This window comes from Odontomachus brunneus, unplaced genomic scaffold (genome assembly GCF_010583005.1).
Source record: "Odontomachus brunneus isolate Ranch 3 - 2012 unplaced genomic scaffold, Obru_v1 Obru_scaffold_106, whole genome shotgun sequence".
Taxonomy (NCBI): domain Eukaryota; kingdom Metazoa; phylum Arthropoda; class Insecta; order Hymenoptera; family Formicidae; genus Odontomachus; species Odontomachus brunneus.
In genome coordinates, this window is record NW_022639556.1 from 547,347 (window position 1) to 566,680 (window position 19,334).

General features: G+C 37.9%; 2 protein-coding genes across 12 annotated transcripts in view; one reads left to right on the plus strand and one right to left on the minus strand.

Annotated features, from left to right (window-relative positions):
• Positions 1 to 71: 71 nt before the first annotated feature.
• Positions 72 to 1,192, minus strand: LOC116849107 (elongin-B). The gene is made up of 3 exons (XM_032825917.1): positions 982 to 1,192; positions 783 to 876; positions 72 to 634 (listed from the first exon to the last, which is right to left on the minus strand). Exons 1-3 carry the CDS (start codon positions 982 to 984, stop codon positions 378 to 380), a joined length of 354 nt encoding a protein of 117 aa, XP_032681808.1. The 5' UTR covers positions 985 to 1,192; the 3' UTR covers positions 72 to 377.
• A 5,410-nt stretch (positions 1,193 to 6,602) lies between these two features.
• The window catches only part of LOC116849108 (phosphatidylcholine:ceramide cholinephosphotransferase 1-like), a 38,062-nt gene continuing 25,330 nt past the window's right edge, over positions 6,603 to 19,334 (plus strand). The window contains exons 1-2 of one of the 11 annotated variants that reach the window (XM_032825919.1): positions 6,603 to 6,991; positions 7,070 to 7,482. In XM_032825919.1, the coding sequence (XP_032681810.1) occupies positions 7,397 to 7,482 (86 nt within the window). In that variant the 5' untranslated portion in view covers positions 6,603 to 6,991; positions 7,070 to 7,396. Of the gene's footprint in view, positions 7,483 to 8,414; positions 8,620 to 10,008; positions 11,170 to 19,334 lie in introns of those variants that run through there. The other 10 variants (XM_032825929.1, XM_032825921.1, XM_032825922.1 and 7 more) reach the window with 10 other exon arrangements.

Consider the following 19,334-nt stretch of genomic DNA (forward strand, 5'->3'; position numbering starts at 1 on the left):
TATATATATATATATGTATATATATATATATATTTCATTGCTACAATATAAATTTGGTTTAATGCATGATGTAGTAAGCATGATTTTAACTTTATTATCACCTTCAGTCTAATAATATTCAAGTACAAATTGGTACTTGTCCACTCTTTTACAAAACCGAAGACTGCGCGACTACAGAGCATCTTCAATAAAGGTGTTGGGAAAAATTTGAAACTCCAAGTATCTGTGTGTGAAGTTGAATGTATCTAATATTTGATACCTGCATAGACTTCCTTGTTTTTTTTCTGCTTTATCATTCAAAGCTGCTTTGATAAGTTACTAGTTTGCATCGAACACAACGCTTTGTCGTCAACTGATGCGATATCATTCATGTCATTTCAAGGAGATTGTTCTTGACCATTAGCTTCCTGTGATTTCATTACATCAGGAAGATCTGGTGGTAGTGAGAACGGCGTCATTTCAAGAGTTTCAAATTGGCCATTATCTTGACGCAAAGCTAAGCCCACTAACGCAGGGCACTGTGCCTTTGCAGTTAACGATGTTAGTCCATAATCCGATAAAAACTTGCTGTCACTCATTATGGTGTTGTCCTTGTTAAATAGTTGTTGGTTTAGAGGTGGTACTTTCAATATACCTATATAAATCAATTTCAATATTAAAAGTAACATTCTTCTCTCTTTCTGTCTATCGAAACAACAATCGTTTAATTGCAAATTACACTAAAGGACATGCTAAAAAAATACTAATGTTTTGCTTCTTCTGAGACACATGTGTATTCTTACCTTCTATCATCTTCTTTAACTCTAGGACAGTTGTGTCATCCTTTGCGTCAGTAAATATTGTCATGTTCTTTCGCCTAATCATTAAAAATACGTCCTGCAAATCGAAACGTCGAAAGTGGCTTTGAAGGTTAGTCTACTCTCAGCACTATGAGAATCGTAATAAAGCGAACGGAACATCGAGAACGTATCGAAGACTTACCATAATGTTTCTAACTACGTACGCTTAATAACGCTAAAATTAATTAATATATTGCTCTTGGTGATACGGGTCTAGAATTGTTGTGTTTACTACCAGGTCTTCAGGTTAGAAGTGGCAGATATAGGTTGTTATAGGTGGTTAAAATAAGGCAGCATAGTCGGACAATGCGAATGCGTGAGACAAGCTGTTCGATTGGCTCGTGCTTTCTAAAGCAATTTGCCTTTGGCGTGTTCTGTCTTTATTTTACCAATCGGAGAGTGGCTTGAAACACATTTGCGATTACACGGGATTCTTAGGCCGGCATCCATAGTCTTTCTTTCGCTTTTATGTTTAAGATTATCTTAAGTCGTCAGATACTCCATAACCAATGGCTGCGTTCCGACATTCACTTCCAGTATTGAAAATCTATAGTTCATGTCACATATACTATAGAATTTCAGTACTAGCAGTGAAAACGCAGCCAGAGAAAGCTGCTTTGCAACTGTTATAAAATTCGTGAATCTGATTGGAGTATGATTAATTTTGGTTAAATCCAAGAGCATGTACCAATCAGATTCACGAATTTTACACAGTTGTAAAGCAGCTTTCTCTGTTGAACGCAGCCAATGAAATAACTCGTACAGCAACTGAAGATGAATTTATGCCCAATTTCTTCACCTCCGGTTAACTTTATCTGTCGGACAAATGTCAACCGTGATTGGTTAATCTTGCCAACCATAAATATGATTGGTCAATTCCAATATAATAACTGGCAGATAAAGTTAACCGGAGGTGAAGAAATTGGGCATTAGACGATCTTAAAAATAAAAGCGGTCTATATGTGTACCGACTTTAAAGTTACCGCAAGCGGAGTATGATATTAAGGAATTTTTGCAATTTCGTATTTTAGATACGGTAAACGCTGAAGTCATGTGACTTCATACCGTATTCCGTTTTTACATTGCCTACTTCAAAAGAGTTTTTGCACGGTGAATGCTACGGTAACGTACGATAAAACAGTATCTTACACGATCTGCAATCGTTTTCCATTTTTCACTCTCTTCATATGGATATAAAATGACGTCATCGAATCAAAAGACCAAACTGCGCATGCGCATCGGTTATTTTAACGTTATTCAGATAACATGCGAACGTTATTTCTGAAAAATATCGTTTACGAGTAACGTCGACTACCAAAATGAAATCTGAATGATTGAGATTCACAAGTCAAGATGATCTCATACTTTTAAGGGAGATTATATCCCAAAATCCATATAAAGAAAGTGAAAAATGGAAAATGATTGCAGATTGTGTAGGATATTGTTTTATCGTACGTTACTGTAATATTCACCGTGCAAAAACTCTTTTGAAGTAGGCGACGTAAAAACGGAATACGGTATGAAGTCACGTGACTTCAGTGTTTACCGTATCTAAAATACGGAATTGCAAAAACTCCCTATAGCGCACCACCGAAACGACTTCGCAAAAAAATTAGTAGTTCGAAAAGGATCCTAGGGACATATACGTGCCCCCAGACGAGCGAACCAAGCTTTCTAAAATAACCTACCCAGCCAGAAATGAAAAGTCGAATCGACGTCGACTCGACTTTTCATTTCTGTCTAAGTACAATCCTACTCACTGCTCTTGAATCAGTTGCATTAATACATCTGTATGTACATGTAGACATAAAGAAATTAAAAAATGGAATACAACGATGAACTAGATTCACAATTTCATGTTTTTCATGATCATGGACAAATATTTATGCTTTGTTTTATATACAAAACAGTTATAAAGTCAACCAATCAGAATGTTTTATTCATTGATTACTTTATTTTGACTGTCGTAATGATTTACAACTATTTACGACCACGCTTACGCAATTGTAAAATAGCTCTAAAAGAAGTTTTATGCAGCAGAAAACCTCATTTAGGTATCTGCGTAGATTATACTCGAGTCTTCTGCATATAAAATTTTACGCATAAAACGTGAGGTATTATGCGTACCCTGTCTACAAGCATGCTTTCTCTCATCCCGCAACACTCAAGGCTGCGTTCAAATTCCTCATCCGGGTGCACTCTTACTAGAAATTAGAAACACTATAGTATATGTTACATATACTATAGCACTTCTAGTATTAGAATGCACCGGGTAGGGAATCTGAACGCAACCTAATATATATTTCAGTGGCTGCGTTCAAAAACTTTACTCGACGGGTAGAGTAATTTAATTGTCCAATCATAATAAAGAAATCCTAGTTATCTTTGCTCTATCAATTAAATGTTACTCTACCCGTCGAATAGAGTTTTGGAACGTAGCCAGTGAGGCTACGTTCCAAATCAACTTTCTCACGAGACTTCTCACTTTATACGAGACTTATGATTCTGCTTAGAATTGTAATAAATTTAAATTGTAATTGCTTAGAATAGTATAAGACACACCATGCTAGCGACATCATTGTTCTAAAGTTATAGAATTGGTCTACTAGTTTCTACTTCGATTTTAACGACAATTTTTAACGACAATACACGTATATGTAGAAGCATCTACTTGAAAATAAAGATCCGTCGTTGAATTATACTGCTTGATAATTCTCTGATCGACCTACTTGGCAATAGATGTATAGTGGCTGATTGCCATTAATCATATCGCGATTTCGATCTTTCGAAAAAAACGATGGTGACAAACACTGTAACAAAGACTGTAATACTGAGTTAATGAACTAATGAATCATTTAGTCAAGACACAGATTCTGCCTAATTATAAGTAAACATCAATTATCAGTAATATAATATTAATGTTATAATTTCTCACTTTAATGTAAATATATTATAATGTATTGTATGTGTGTTATATAACAGTTTCATTGTTGAGTGGGAAATTATAAACAATTCATATAATTTTACTGCGAGTTGATGTTTACTGAGACTTAGCCGAGATTTAAACCAGTTAAATGTAACGAGTCTGTTCTCGACACCGCTAGATGATGCTAGATAGTCCAAATGGCACATTTACTGTAACACACAAGCTCAAACAAGCATGTGATTAACATTGTAAAGCAGGTATGCAATGAAAACTAGATACAATGAAGATAACTTAGGAAAGTACCCAGATAGCCAATCTGCGTGAGCAGATTTTGCGCAGAGTTTGTCAACAGTGTCTGTAGACGGAATGGCAACAGATTGCACACAGAATCTGTTCTGACGACAGATTGGTGACAGACTGCCCGCAGAGCCTGTCGACAGACTGACGGCAGATTGCGCGCAGATTCTATTTCCTAGATAGGCTATTTAATTCTATCAAGGGCTATATGTACGCTATTCCCTTATAGAAATATCATACTAAGAATCATTGATAATTACTTATTTTCAGTATTAAAAATACTGGATAATAAGTAATTATCAATGATTCTTAGTATGATATTTCTATAAGGGTTAAATGGGGCAGTTTCACATACACACCATGTAAAACTCCGAGAGGAGTCAAGATAATTATATTGTGCAATAATTGTATATATATACACAATAAAAAACAATTTTTGCCTTTTAAAATTGTATTACACATTTCTTATAAAAAAGCAACAATAATAGAGAAATAACGAGTATAAATATAGAATAGTACAACAGTTAAATAGCCAGTTTAAATAGCCATTTAAAGACGTACATATACCATCCCTGGTAAAAATTGTTTTCATAATTTTTCATACAATTTCTCATATTATTCTTTTTTAATGTCATTATGTCATTAAATCTGTACGATTTAACCGTTATGCAATAAGTATTGAAAGCAGCAGCACCGAATAAAATAGTCTTGCCGTGTAAATAACTTACAGAATTTTTGTGATGGTTTATTTGAAAATATATCATGCTTCGATTTTGATAAAATTTAATACAATCTGAACTGGACAATCGACTAAATTAATTCGCACATGTAAAAGCACATTTTATTAGCATGATAGAAAAATGTCATTATCTGCTGTTTTATTGCAGTAATTTTCTACGGTCCTTGGTAGAAAATTAATTTCGAATTATCATGCCGGTCTCTCTTACATTATTTATACTCTAAATGGTTTTGTCTATATTTTGCGGTTTAAAAGGCGAACAAACTCTAAGATTTTTCTTCCTTAAACTTTAAGGAATGACTTGTATTTTATCACTTTTTATCAAGTGAGGAATTGGCGTAGTGTCTAAGGCGACAGACGATTATCCAAAAGATGTCTTCGGTTCAAGTTCGAATTTCACCAGAGAAAATCTTAAAAATTATGAAAAAATAATATAGAGAACCTTTTTTTTTCATTGTATTTTACAAGTATTTATGAGTATTTATGAGAAAGCGTTTATTCTATGAGTAATTATGAAAAATTATGAGAAAATTTTCTACAAAAAATTTAATTGAAGAACGTACGAAACGACAGGATCTGCGTGCAATCTGTGCGCAATCTGCGCGCAATCTGCCGTCAGAGTCTGTTGGCAGACTGCGTGCAATCTGCCGCTAATCTGATGTCAGAATCTGTTAGCAGATTCTGTCAGCAGTCTGACGGCAGATTGGGGACGCAGATGACTATGGATCTATCGATAGATCCTGCTCGAATTCGACAGATCCTGTTGCCAATCTGACGTCAGTCTGCGCACAGATTATTTACTGGGTTTTAACAAATATATTACAGCCCGAAGATAATAATTGGTCATCGACGTCACAAGTTCTTTTCAATCAAAATGAAATATAAATACAATACATACAAAGCAGTGGCGTAGCCAGAAAAAAGTTTTGAGGAAGGCTGCATTTTTTATTTTTGACGAGCAAAAAAGGTCGTTCGAAAAAATTGTTCTCACACTTAGCGTAACCCAGAAAATTAGTTTCGGAAGGGGCTGCAGTCCCCTTAGCTCCCTCCTGGCTAAGCCACTGATATAAAGTAAGTAATGCAAATAAACAACGAAAGGAACTATAAGTATTGTAATGTTACAATAGCCCTTAAATTAATACTAATCAGTCTTTGAGAATTGCGTTACGTTTGCCGAAGGCTGTTACGCTTTCTCGAGGCTGTTAACTTCAATTTTTGTAACCTCTTCCGTCCGTAGCTACCTTTTCACCGGGTCCTTGGCCTTGGAATGACACAGGGTTGTCACTTTGAGACGAATGTTGTTTTACGGACGTTTTCAAATTCGCTTTGAAGGACGCAATATGAAGCATAAAGTTTCATCGGAAATTTATTTCATGTTTCGGGTTTAATGAGAATTTCGCGGTAATGTCGAGCTTGGTCGATCTATTTTTCTCCACGCATCGCTTCATTCAGCGCTATATTTGACTTGACCTCAACTGTTATATACTCTCTCGTTACGTATGTTACAAACATTTTCGTGTAGGCGGAAGGACGCGAGTAACTTCTAATTTCGTCGTACTACGTCTGCATGTTTGCATAGATCCTCCTTCCACCCCCGAACTTTGTAGAGAGAAGAAAAGAGAAAAAGAGAGAAAGAGAGAGAAAAAAATGGGACATAATTTTGGCTTAGATTCTCTTTGCCGGTTAGGTTAGGAGATACTTAAAGGGCGCTCTTCTCGCGCGTGTGCGCCGCCGGGTATTTCCAGAATCAGCCCTGAGAGACCATAGTCGAATATTCGTGAATGAATCGGCACGCCCGGCGTGACGTCACCATTAGCAGCCGGCTGTAACACGAGTCCATGACAGAGGGTGGCGATCCATGAGGACGCGCGTGCGCTTTCGGAAGAGGATCCCGTCGGGCGTCGCGACGCGTCGGAGAAACACGACGCCAGCGGGGAGGCAAGCAAGCAAGAAAGGCAGAGAAATAGACTTTGGCGGCGTCCTCTTTCCATCACTGCCCGAGTTGTGGTACGATAGAAGCGGAGCAGAAAAATAGAGGGAAAAAGAAAGAGAGTGAAGGAGAGAACGAGCAAACTAGAAAGAGAGAGAAAGAGAAATGCAACGGCTGTGAATCTTCAAGAAAAACCGACCCACATCACAAAGACACGCGGAGTTGACCGTTTCCCCGGGATTAACGGAAATTTCATCACTGTGCGTTTCCACTTCTGCTTCCTTTCTCCTTCTCAAGATGAGTGGCTTTACGGCTTAACGCGTCTCCTCCTTCGGCAGCCGCGCAGTGCGACTCAATCCCTGTGCTTCCCAGAGGGAGAGATTATCCCACCAGCTCGAGATCCATCTCACGGCCGCGGAGAGGCAGAGAGGGTGAGAGGGACAACAAGAGAGAAAGCTTCGTCTCAGTTCCGTGCGTCCCGTGTCGATTGATCGATAGTACGGACCCCGCGCGATATAATTGGGTCGCGCGCAGCTAATCGCGACCCGGATAACAACAGAATCGCGCTTTCCACGCAGTGGAGGACGAGGTGGTGGACTAGCGGCAGCTGGAGGAGAGCCATCGCCGAGAGGCGGACAGCCTTTAGGCGTGTACGAATCGTTTGTATGCCTTGGTCCACGTCTACGTATATGATGAAATTGCAGCTGTTCGTTATCGAGACGGACTACTGCTGGAGGAAAGCGTTGCTTAGGTAAGATGATATCTTCCTCTCGTTTCCATCCGCTTGATGACTTCGAGAACTGCTATATGTGTTCTTTACCCGCCTGTTCCTCTCAACTTGATTAGCCTATGTAAACGGAAAAACGCTGTCGAATTAGAATTGATCAACAATGCGTTGTGGTTGGAATAAATCTTGATCCAGTAGCAATTTTATTGAAACGAGTTCAAGTAGTAGAATAACGTCAAATAACGTATTATTAAAATGTCATTGAAACGTCATTTGACGTCATCATGTTTGTTGGCTTGAGTTTGTTGAAACAATATATGATGTATTTATTTTCATAACTCGTTTGTTATTGAATATTGTTGTTTATGCTGATGGTTATTGAATTTCTTTATCAAAGGAAGATTTATTCCAACCACGGCGTTGTGCTGATCAATTCTATTGATTCGATAGCGCTTTTTCTCTATGTGTGAAATTTCGATCAGACGAACGTGCTATTGTTAACACGAACAGCTGTCAGCTGATCGCGCTGTTGATTGTTGCTGACTAGAGGGAAAAAGAGAGATAAGCTTTCGTCTTCAAGTAAAGAAGCTGTGCTGCCATAGTGGATTTCGTTCGTTTTTTTTAATTGGCTAGCATTCGCGGTAGATCAGACACGACGAACGATCGTCGGTTGGCTAATTTGATTTCCGCTTAACAGTCATCGGATTAAGAGATTCGGGTCCATGACGAAGAAGAATTGAACGATGATTCAGTTACATTTTTCAGTTACACAAACAATAACACGTTCGACGTGCTCGCCGATCGTGACTATTTCTGTACGGCAGCCTCTTCCTGTATTTCTTGCACGCTCGCTGTTCTCTCGCTTGGTGTAGTAGCTTGGCGCCGCATTTCTGTCGCGCGTGACTGGTATTAACTGTCAGTTATTTATCATGTTATCCATTACTTTGTTATTACAGTTACATTACGCGTTATCCGATCATCGCACGAAGGCAAGGATCAGATCGTATGTCATGGCCGCGTTCGTACTTCCAACCGGATTGCGATTTGCGGACGGCATGATAAGCAGAGCGTCGATGATGTACCTCATCCGCTTTGAATAAAGCAGTCTTTTCATCGCTATATTCTACATGCCATCTCTCATTGCTCTCTCATCTCATTCTCGTACGTAATATGCACGTTTCGCGCCCTGCGAGATCGCACACCAAGTCTTTATCCGCGATGTCATGAGCCAAACCGCCGGGTCGTCAGTGAGCTACTCACTCGTCCGTCCTGTTCTCTGCTTTTGCAGAAAGAATAAACGATTAACTCGGTTCCAGAGCCGATTCCGTCACGGTGATTACCTGCTTTGTCCTAAATGGTGCTTGTCACGATGTAAACACCGATAGACGACCAAGATTAACTCGACATCCAATCCTCCCAGGCAGCACAAACTTTTAAAATTCGTCTTAAAGACGTCTAAAAAACGGCCTATTTTTGTTCTTAAACATCTTTCGAACACTTTAATGCCTGTATTAATAGTTACTTGTCCCACATGAAGACCCGAATTGAGAGTTTAATTTAAGTTTTTCATTTAGATCATAATATAAGGTCATAATATAGATAAGGTCATAATATAGATCATGATATAAGGTAAAAGTACCATTTTTCGGACGCATGTGTAATTCTAAATATTCATATTTTTTTGGTTTTTAAATATGGATATTCAAACTTTCAACATAAAATATGTCTATATATTTGACACGTGTATATATTTTATGTTGAACGTTTAAATATTCTATATAATATATTATGTATGTAATTGAGATTCGACTGAAAAACTCACATCTAACTCTAAATTCAAATCTAAGAATCTCACCTGAAAACAGTTCCGAATAACAATTATCAACACGGGCCTTAGATTTCTTTTAAAAGTTTGTCCTGTTGGGTTTCGGCATTGATCGACTGCCACAGTAGTTTAAAAGTGGTCCTCTCCGTTTAGATTACTACCCGGTATATGCATTTCCTATAATGTAGATAACGACGATGCAATTTAGTCAATTGCGCTGTAATTGATGGCGATAGAATTGGGTCTGGATAAATCAGCATTAATCGGTGTTTACAGAATCAATCCCTTGTTTAAAACCGCAACATGCATGTCTCAAAGATGTCTAAAATAAGATGTCCTTTGGATGCCTGTAAAGCCTGATTCGCAATATGCCTTCGCTTCCAGTTTCTTATTCTCTGTCTCCATCTGACTTAAGGCTTGAGTCAGAAAGAAATAAAGCGAAAAAAACAGGAGACAAAAAGCAGATAGTAAATCAAGTTTAAGACGTATTCTTTGGAACATACGTGTTGTGCGGGCAGGGAAAAGTCGAAACGACGACGTCGGCGCCTCGATTCAAACTTTCGTGCGTGAACTCGGTCGGTCCCAGCTATCCGCGACCACCGACAGATAGCTCTGGCGTCTCCGGCGTAACATTTGACACATAGTGCGAGGTGCACCAAAAGTGTAGAATACTTGCGCGCGCGCACGCACGAACGGAAGCTACAGTCGGAGGGGGTAGTTTGACATGCAATTCAGTGCACGCTTTCTCTTTCCTCTCTGTCCTTTCTCTGTCTCTCTTTTGGTCGATTCGTCTCGTCTGCGCGGCCTCGCTCGTTTTCGAGTGCGAGCGCGCGGCACACCGTCGGGTGACGCCATCCTCGCTCGTTGTTGTTTCCAGTCGTAACGTCGCTGCTCTCGTGGAAGCGCTCAAACCACGGTGGAGCGTGCGCGTGTTGTGCGCACAGACAGTGCGCGCGACGGCGGTGCGAACGAACGAACGAACGAGCGAGCGAGCGAGCGAGCGGACGGACGGACGGACGGACGGAGAAACGTGCGTGCGTGCGTGGCCTGCGTGCGTACGGGTGGACGGTCAGAAGCGCACACGGATCGCCACCGGTGGCGGCGTCGTCCGCGAGTGGATACACGGGACGGACGAAGCGGAGTAAAGAGTGTATCGTGCCGTGTAGTCGAGTCAAAACGATCGCGTCGCGTCGCGTGCGTGCATGTGTTGTTTCATTGTGTCGCGTGTAATGAGTTTGCGTCGTAGATCTAGTCTCGAGAGTCCGTCGCCGAGAGACAAACGCGCGGCCGAAGAGGAGTCGTATGCCGTCCAGTGTCCATGTAAAATCATTCACTAGACTGCCAACCCCCTCCCCCGCTCCTCCGTTCTATATAGTTGGTTAGTTTCGTCGTGTGGTTTGATAAGTGTTTTTGGACCTCTCGTATCTCTCTCTCTCTCTCTCTCTTTTTCTCTCTCTTGCTCACTCGCTCTCTCTTCCTTTCTTTTCTGCTCTTCTCTTTCGTGTCCTTTTTTCTCTATAGTTTGCTCTGTTTGCTCTCTCTTTCTTCTCTTCCATGTTTCTCTCTCTCCTCTTTCTCTCTCACTCATCTCGGTCTTTCTTCTCTCCCTCCTTTTAAGAAAGCGGTTGCATTCGGATGTGCATTTTATTGGTTATGTTTCCCGTTACGTCGTCCCGCACATAGCCGTGTAGCGCGTATTTGTGCATACGCATTGGAGATACGAGAGAGGGAAAGAAGGAGTGAGAGGGACAGAGGAGAGACCGTACTGTAAATGACACACAGTAGTGCGTGCACACGCGTATAAAGTAAAATGCATAAGCTAAGACTACCTGTCAAGGTCGAATTACCCAGTGCTATAACAAGGTATGGCGACGCCTAATTCACAGGTACCATTATTGTTTTTCTTATGATTTTCGTTGCATCACGGCGTGTGATCTTACATTTAAGTTGCGCGGATAACGTGATTCTTGAGCGTTGTTATTTGTCGAAACTTCAAGACTCGTATTGTTTCGCCACTTTTAGGCCATGCGTCTTCCAGATGCTGACGTTCACATTACGTGTCTGTTCTCCTTGAGTGTACTATTATATTTAACTTTTCTAAGAAGTTCCCTCTCTCTCTCTCTGTCTCTCCTTCGCGTCCGGCGAGAGATTCAATCTCATTGTCACGCACAGGAAGATTATTTTTATCTTCGCTTGCGTGTCTCTCGACGGACCGAATGGTTCAGGATCGTGTGTTCCGTTTTCGCGAGAGGGACATTGTACTTTGCTCTGCTTTCGATCTCTCTCTCTCTCTCTCTCTCTCTTATTCTTTCTTTCATATAGTGACATCGCGATTATACAATATATTACGCGGCAACGTTTGCTTTCTCGAACGCTCAGAATCACGGAATCCACGTACGATTGATCATTGAATCTTTTCCTTTTCAGTAATTTTCTTTCGACACACGGTCGAGAGAGATACGTTTTGCATGCGCATACATTATTGTGCATGTATTTGTTATTCACAGTTTATCGATGTTCCTGTGATCTATCTATTGAGTATTAATGTCTTCATCAAGCAACTCTATTAAGTATCAATGTTTTTTTGTGCTTTTTCATTATATGATATTCAAGTGGAAGGAAGCTTACAGCTCGATAATGAAGCGAAAGGTTACTGCGTTCTGATTGCTATCCAAATATTGATCCTGTATGTCAACTATCAGAATATACCGTGTGATATAACATTTGATGCCGCCGGCCGTGATAACGGCGCTATTATCTGATTAAATAATGACATTGTCAGAAAAATTCGTAGCCTCCGTTCACGGCTGAAATCGTGCATCGACCTATTTTGTATACGAGATTATCGTGTACGATAACTGACATCCACTATGTTTTTTCTTTATTTACATTTAATCTAATCGTCAGCTGCGGAATGTCAGGCCGGTCATGACGATAACCCAATAGATATACATGAAAGACGATTTTATATAGAAAGGATTAGGATAGAAAATTTATTTGACTCTAAAAATGAAGTAAAAATTGATTTATCGTGGTTTAAGATAACATGTTAGCGCAGATGTAACTTAAAAAGAAATATAGGCAATTGTTGCACAATAAGTACAATGCAAAAAGAAAGAAAAAAAAATGTAACTAAATATAACTAAAATATAACTAAATTAATAGAAAGAAGTAAGAAAGAAGAAAAAGAAAACCATGCAAATTAGAGAAGAGAGAGAAGGTTTGAAAATGAAAGAGAGATGAAGTGAAAGATGATTGATGAGATGAACGAAGATAAATGTTAAAGTTCCTGGCTCTTCGTCGTAGCTATCTTGATTTATGATGTCAAGAGCGAAAAAATGTCAAAATATTTGCAATGTGTATGTCGAAACGAAAAGATATATTCAGGAAATGATGCAATCGATTAAGCATAACCTCTAAAATACTCCGAACACTTTTCTGTTGTCCTAACAATTAATAAATAACCGTAAGATTAACGTGACAAAATAATGACGAAGGTTAAAAAAAAGATTGCATATCACGTTAATTTCACGATTATTTATTGATTGTTAGAGCGAAAAAGAAGTACTCGGACGTGTTTCTAGACTTGTATTAATAGTCATTACTTGAAACTTGTCCTACGTGAAATACTTAAATCTGAATTTAGAGTTAAATGAGCTTTTTATTTGAATTATGTAATACGTGTGACATCACATTTGCAATCGTGATTCAACTAAGAAACTTAGATTTAACTCTGAATTATAATCTGAGTATTTCACTTAAGGCAAGTGATGAATATCAATACGGACTTTAAAGATGGGCTCAATCGTGTCATTTTTTGGATATATTTTTTTTATTTTGACGTGTTTTGTAGACATTTTGGACGTACATTTCTTTGCTACTAACGTCATGAAGAATTTCGTGGCGAGGGAGTTTTATGCCCGTATTAATAGTTATTGCATGAAAAATTCTCTCTCTCTCTTTATCTCGCGTCTCAAGTAAGATACCCAGATTTGAATTCAGAGTTAAATGAGAGTTTTTCAGTTGAATCACGACTACAGATATAAATGTCACGTCATGATTCAAATGGAAAAACTTTTACCTAATTCTGAATAAAAATCTGAATATTTCACATAAGACAAGTTTTAGGGGTGACGATTATTAATGTGGGCTTTAATACGCGAAATGAAACGTGAATGTTACACAGTGAAATCAGTTTCGCATATTGATTTATTTGCTTGAGATATTGCAGATTTAAAAGACGCTGATTTTTGGAAAATCACATACAATGAAATTGTAGCGGAACGACCAAATAATGATGGAATAATGTTGTACGCGCTTTTACGTGATTCTTGCAATCGAAATCTCCTTAATATAATCGGAAAGGAAGGGGGGGATACGCTTCGTATTGCATCGACACCACAGCAGCATCACGTTTCTTTTAATACGGCATTTACGTGATGACTTTTACAGTCGGACGTTATCGCGGCGACACATTTTATCTTGTCGCAATGCGACAGTGCTTAATATCTGCTTAGTACAGAGGTTTGAGACGAATATTTGCCGAGCAATCTGCCATTACTCGTCAGAGCTATTGCAAACTCATCTCGCAGAAGGAAGGAAAGAAGGAAAGAAATAAAACGACACGTCGCGTCGCGAATGCTACGCGAAGAACGTCCAACTGCACGCGATTGCGTAAAAAAGCGTTTATCGATCATTTGTATTTGCCGTTATTGCGCCGTTCTTGTAATCCGCGATGCATATGCAGTTCGTTATCGCGCATGGTCAGAAGTAGCTACGTGGAAACAGCTGGTCCATTGTATCGAACGCGCAACGAGTTTTTGCGCTTTACCATGAAAAAACACTGCGTGGACGATATCGATATTCACAAACGTCTTCTTTTGTTCTTAATTCGGTAGCATATACACAGGAAAATATTCTGCTGCTAAGAAAAGCGATCACTTAGTTTACCTTTCTTCTCTTAAGGGAACTGGAGGGTCAGATTGCCTGAAAATCGTGCTTGTTTTTTCACAATTTTTTATGACAAGCTGAATGAATAAATATGCGAAAGTGTTACTTTGACGTGTATTTATATAACATATAAAGAGAAGAAAAATTAATTTTGATGATCAAATACTCAATATAAGTGTATGGTACATGCAGTTAAAATATATTTTGTTTTTCTTTTCAAAGTCGTCATTTTGCAGTAATATCTTGACTTTCGGTGGTTCAATTAAGCTGAATTTTATGTAGAAAATTTCCGTAAACTTGTCGTTATCGTGTAAACCATTATAATAGAAACTGAGTAAAAGTTAACAAAATTGCAAATATCTTAATGGAATATTATTAAATTTTCAGTTCTTTTATAGTAAAAAAATTAATATTTCAAAATTAAATATTTTCACAAGTTTGTTAGTGATTCACACGATAACGACAAGCTTACGGAAATTTTCTACCTAAAATTCAGCTTAATTAAACTACCGAGAGTCAAGATATTACTGCAAAATGACGATCTTGAAAAGAAAAACGAAATATATTTTAACTGCATGTATCATACACTTATATTGAGTATTTAATCATCAAAATTATATTTTTTTTCTCTTTATATATTGTATAAATACACGTCAAAATAACATTTTCGCATATTCCTTCATTTTGTCATAAAAAATGAAAGAACAAGCACAATTTTCAAATAATCTGACCCTCCAGTTCCCTTAAGGGGACGCTGAAGCTAAAAACTTTACCGACAGAACACTGACATTTTTCTACAAAGTTTACGTCGTATTGGTTACACAGAATTACAAATGCTTTTACGCAATGAAAGTATGTGCAGAAATAAATAGGAGCATTGCTCGATATGTAACAAAAACAAACAAAAAATTTTTAATGTAAAATCTCAAGCTGTCAGTTAGCATAATATTTGCCTAATCCAAAAGTTCCGCGGCTTATACATACCGAAAGTGTAACTCCAAACAGAAAAATTTTGAAGAACATTACTCTACCTTCACAACTGCATTTGGAAGCTTAAGAATATCGAAAAAGTTTGCAGATTTCTACACATATATGATTAGGTTTTCCGTTGAATATGGTAAAACATTCATGTAAGCTCTGTATATACAAGAAATACAAAAAGGATAGCGTGATTATGTTAGTGACGATTGCCTCTGCATTATCAACATTGTTCGAATTCGTGATCGACTCCAGCATTCCCTTAAGTGATGATTACTTTTAACAAAAAATATTTTCTTGATAATATTCTCGAAATACATTCATCGGAAATTTTCATAAAGCTAACAAGAATATTGTAAAACTTTATTTAAGAAAAAGTTGATTCGACTCTGTGTGATGAAAAAAAAAGAATAAAATATGAAAAAAAGAATATGAAATGAACACAAACCAAAGTTTTGTGTTTATTTCATATTCATAGTTGAAGTATGCTAAACTTAGTAGGATTCAGAATATGTTTTCAATAAATTTGAGGTTTATAATGAATGTACGATAGATTTGCGGATAGCTAAAAGTTATCAAAATCATGTACTGTTCTCTTAAATCGTATCTCATCAATTGTATTTGATTTTTTAAAATGTTCATAATGGCACAAGATACAATCTCAAAATTATTTGTCTGTAATTCTTATTGTTCATTTATTTCTCATTTTTATCGTTAGATGCTATTTACATTTAATAATAATTAGAGTTTCTAAAATTACAGAGAACACCGTACATCATTTGTAGAGAGGAAGTGAGTGAGCGAGACAGAAAGAAACTTCAGCGTGTTTTGCCATTTTAGTTATAGGCTGCCTCACTTCCATTCGTCTCTAAAAATAATAGATAGAATGCAGGAATCATCATGCTTTGTTCTAGCTCTGACTAGAACTCTAATAATAATAAAGAAATTGATGAGATAGCATTTAGGAAATTGGTACAATTTCGGCAACTCTCACCTGTATAAACTTATGAAATACTTGAAGTGGATAATATTTACTTGAATGTTATGTACTTTTCTGTGTGTATGAACGCAGATTCCGCGGGATCGCTGCGTTAACGGTATCGTTAATGTATTCAGTGATGATCGAAAAAGAAAGTTGCTATCATTTGCGATATTTCTCGACAGTTTACACAGCTTCACCTCTTGACAGGTGACGATGATCAACTGTTAATGCCATTTGTTAAGAGTTACAGACGCACGTAGTGTTAAAGCGTTAATTTGCAAGCTAAATTGCTGCGCGAGGCATAGTTTACGGCACTTAAATGCAGATTAGCCGACGTCGTCTGTACAACAGACGTGTTTCGGCGCCGTATTCAGCGCGTTCTCAGGCTGGATTGAGGCGAGAAGATGACGGCGACGACGACGACGATAACTCCGTCATTGTCTCGATGTTCGAGGCGACGAGCTCTTCCTTCCTTTAATTGAACTCCGCATGTCGTGACGACTGTTCACGACTATTCTTGCGGAAAGCAGCTGACCTTGACCATCGGATGCGATGCTTTATATCTGATGATTTCCCGGTCTTGTTTCTTCTCGTGAAGTGATTTCCGCGTATACAAAACGACCGGAATGTTCCGAAAAATCGAGTTCGATAACTTTTTATCTTATCGATAATTAGAGTTTATCGGTTAATCAAATGCCCTAAATTATCGAGAGGATGTTTTAGTTAGCACTAAAGAGTAGATAAAGTAGTGTTGATAAACGTGAGAAGGAATGGCCCGAGCTTGAAAACTCGATTTTTCGACTACTAGTGTCAGTCTCAGATATCTCGGGTATTTACTTAGGTCTCTTAATTCTCTTCAATCTTATCGTTACTTCTTCTTATTTATTCTTCGAAACAATTCTAGACATTGTAATATTAAGGTCATAGAAAAATATAGATACCTTTAAGAAATATTTTTATATCAATGTATACATACAGTAAGAATCTTATAGTTATTTTATATAAATTCTTTGCAATTTAACTACTATATTTTTAGTAGTGCAGGGATAGACTGAATGACGTCATTCAGTAAAGTTATATAAGTTATGTTGTTGCTGACAATATATTTCATATATAACGATAGTGATTGTTTTCGTTATATATGTAATGTATCAACAGCGATAACAGCAACAGCGTTGATCTCGTGCCAGCAACGTCGTCGCATCTACTTGGCTGATCAACTGGTATGTTATTCTCGTCTTTTTTTCTTAAGGATGTTGCGTTATAGTTCAATAGTCCCATTTTCGTCAAGCACGATTTGAATTAATCGATTAGCAATAACTTGGCGACAGGCAGTGTAAAATCGAGATTACGCGTTATCGACACGTTAAATAATGCATCTTCGTGACGATAAGCAGAAAATATCCTGAAAACGAAAAATTGAACATGTGGCGAATGAAACTGAATGTGCTAATGGCTGTTTTTGTCGCATGATTCGCATTTTTGTGTTCAATTAAGTGTCCCTTAGCTCAGTGAGTATTGCATTTTTTCTTCTCGCGACCGCGCGTCACGAATATCGAGAATGCTGCGGAGAACACAATTGACGTATACGTTACTCAGTAAAGTTTATCTTGCTAAGATACATAGTAAATTTCGCCAAAACCAGCAAATTTTTTTAATAGCACATAGAAAAAAGGTTGGGTTGGATTAACCAATTGGTCTGAAATATAATCGATCCAAAAATTAGTTAATCCAATCAAACTTTTTCTCCCGTACACATTTCAGTCTTTAAAATATAAGTAGCATGCATGAAATGAAAGGATCATAAATTACTGCAAAATATCGATTTTGCTTTGATTACAAAATTCCATAGTCACTTTTACTATGAAATTTTCCCGGTTGTATAAAAATAAAATATAAGAGTGAATTATTTTCTCTTTCGTTGATCTTGCTTTAATACTTTTATACGCAGATTGACGAAGATTAATTTTTTTTGTTTCCTTAGTATTTACACAGAGAAAAAATAATCATGAAAAAATATCATTTTGCTGCTAAGAAAAGCATTTATTCAGTTTACTTTTTTTTCTTTAATAGTTATCTTCGATAAAGAATATTTTATTTATAATAGTTTTAAAATATATTTATCACAAATTTGAGAAAAGTTCATTATCATGTACTTAAAAAACAATTTGCTCTGTTTACAAGAATATTATGAAACTTTATTGAAGAAAAAATTGGTTTGGCTTTGTGTAGTATAAGTTGATCGAATTTTTGTTTTAATTTCATATATTTCTGAAAAAATTCTAAACTTATTAGAATTCAAGACATACTTCATTCAATACATTGAATAAATTTGATACTTATAACGAAAAAATTCGTGATAGAATATATTTATGGGTATATAAACTTATAAAATACTTGAGACAATTAATATTTATTTGCGCATGTGTTATGTATTCTTCTGTATGTGTGTCTGTATTCGGTATTTTGGTGTAGAAATATTCAGTTTATACTGACAGCAACACTCGCAGTGTTGTCTCGTGAAGAGAACCACCCACCCGACACTCGTTTTAATTTGCGGATTATACTTATTGCGCCGCACTTCACGCGGTGTAGATAACGCTTTTCGAGATTTATGGCTTTGCCATTCCTCCCTTTATCTCTCAGGAAAGTCCCCCAGGTGCGGCCGTGATCGAAGCGCGCGCGGAACCTTCGGCGATCGATTGCACGCCCTTCCGAGGGCGACTAAAGGCCAGGTAACGCTGGATCGCCGCGAACCACCTGTGTATAATCAAGTGCGCGTGTACTCGAGCTACCGTCGCTGGCGCGAGTACACGTGTACGCGTGGACGTGCGTGAACTAAATAGCGAGACGCAGAAATACACACGGCTTACGCGTACCGAGATAAAGAGAGAGAGACAGACGCCTCGCGCCAAGTATATAATCTTCTAAGGACCATACCATACCACTGCGTGTTTCTTTTCCGCTGCGAGGCAGCGCGTGCATATAATGATAGATCGACTTGACGTCGATAACAGTAATGCAAGTAGAGCACATTCGGATTTGTCGAATTTACTGCCGAGTGCGAGTGCCAAGTGTAAAGCGCATTGAGATTCGTGACGAATATAGGATGAACGCGTTACTCTATATCAGAAGTGTTAG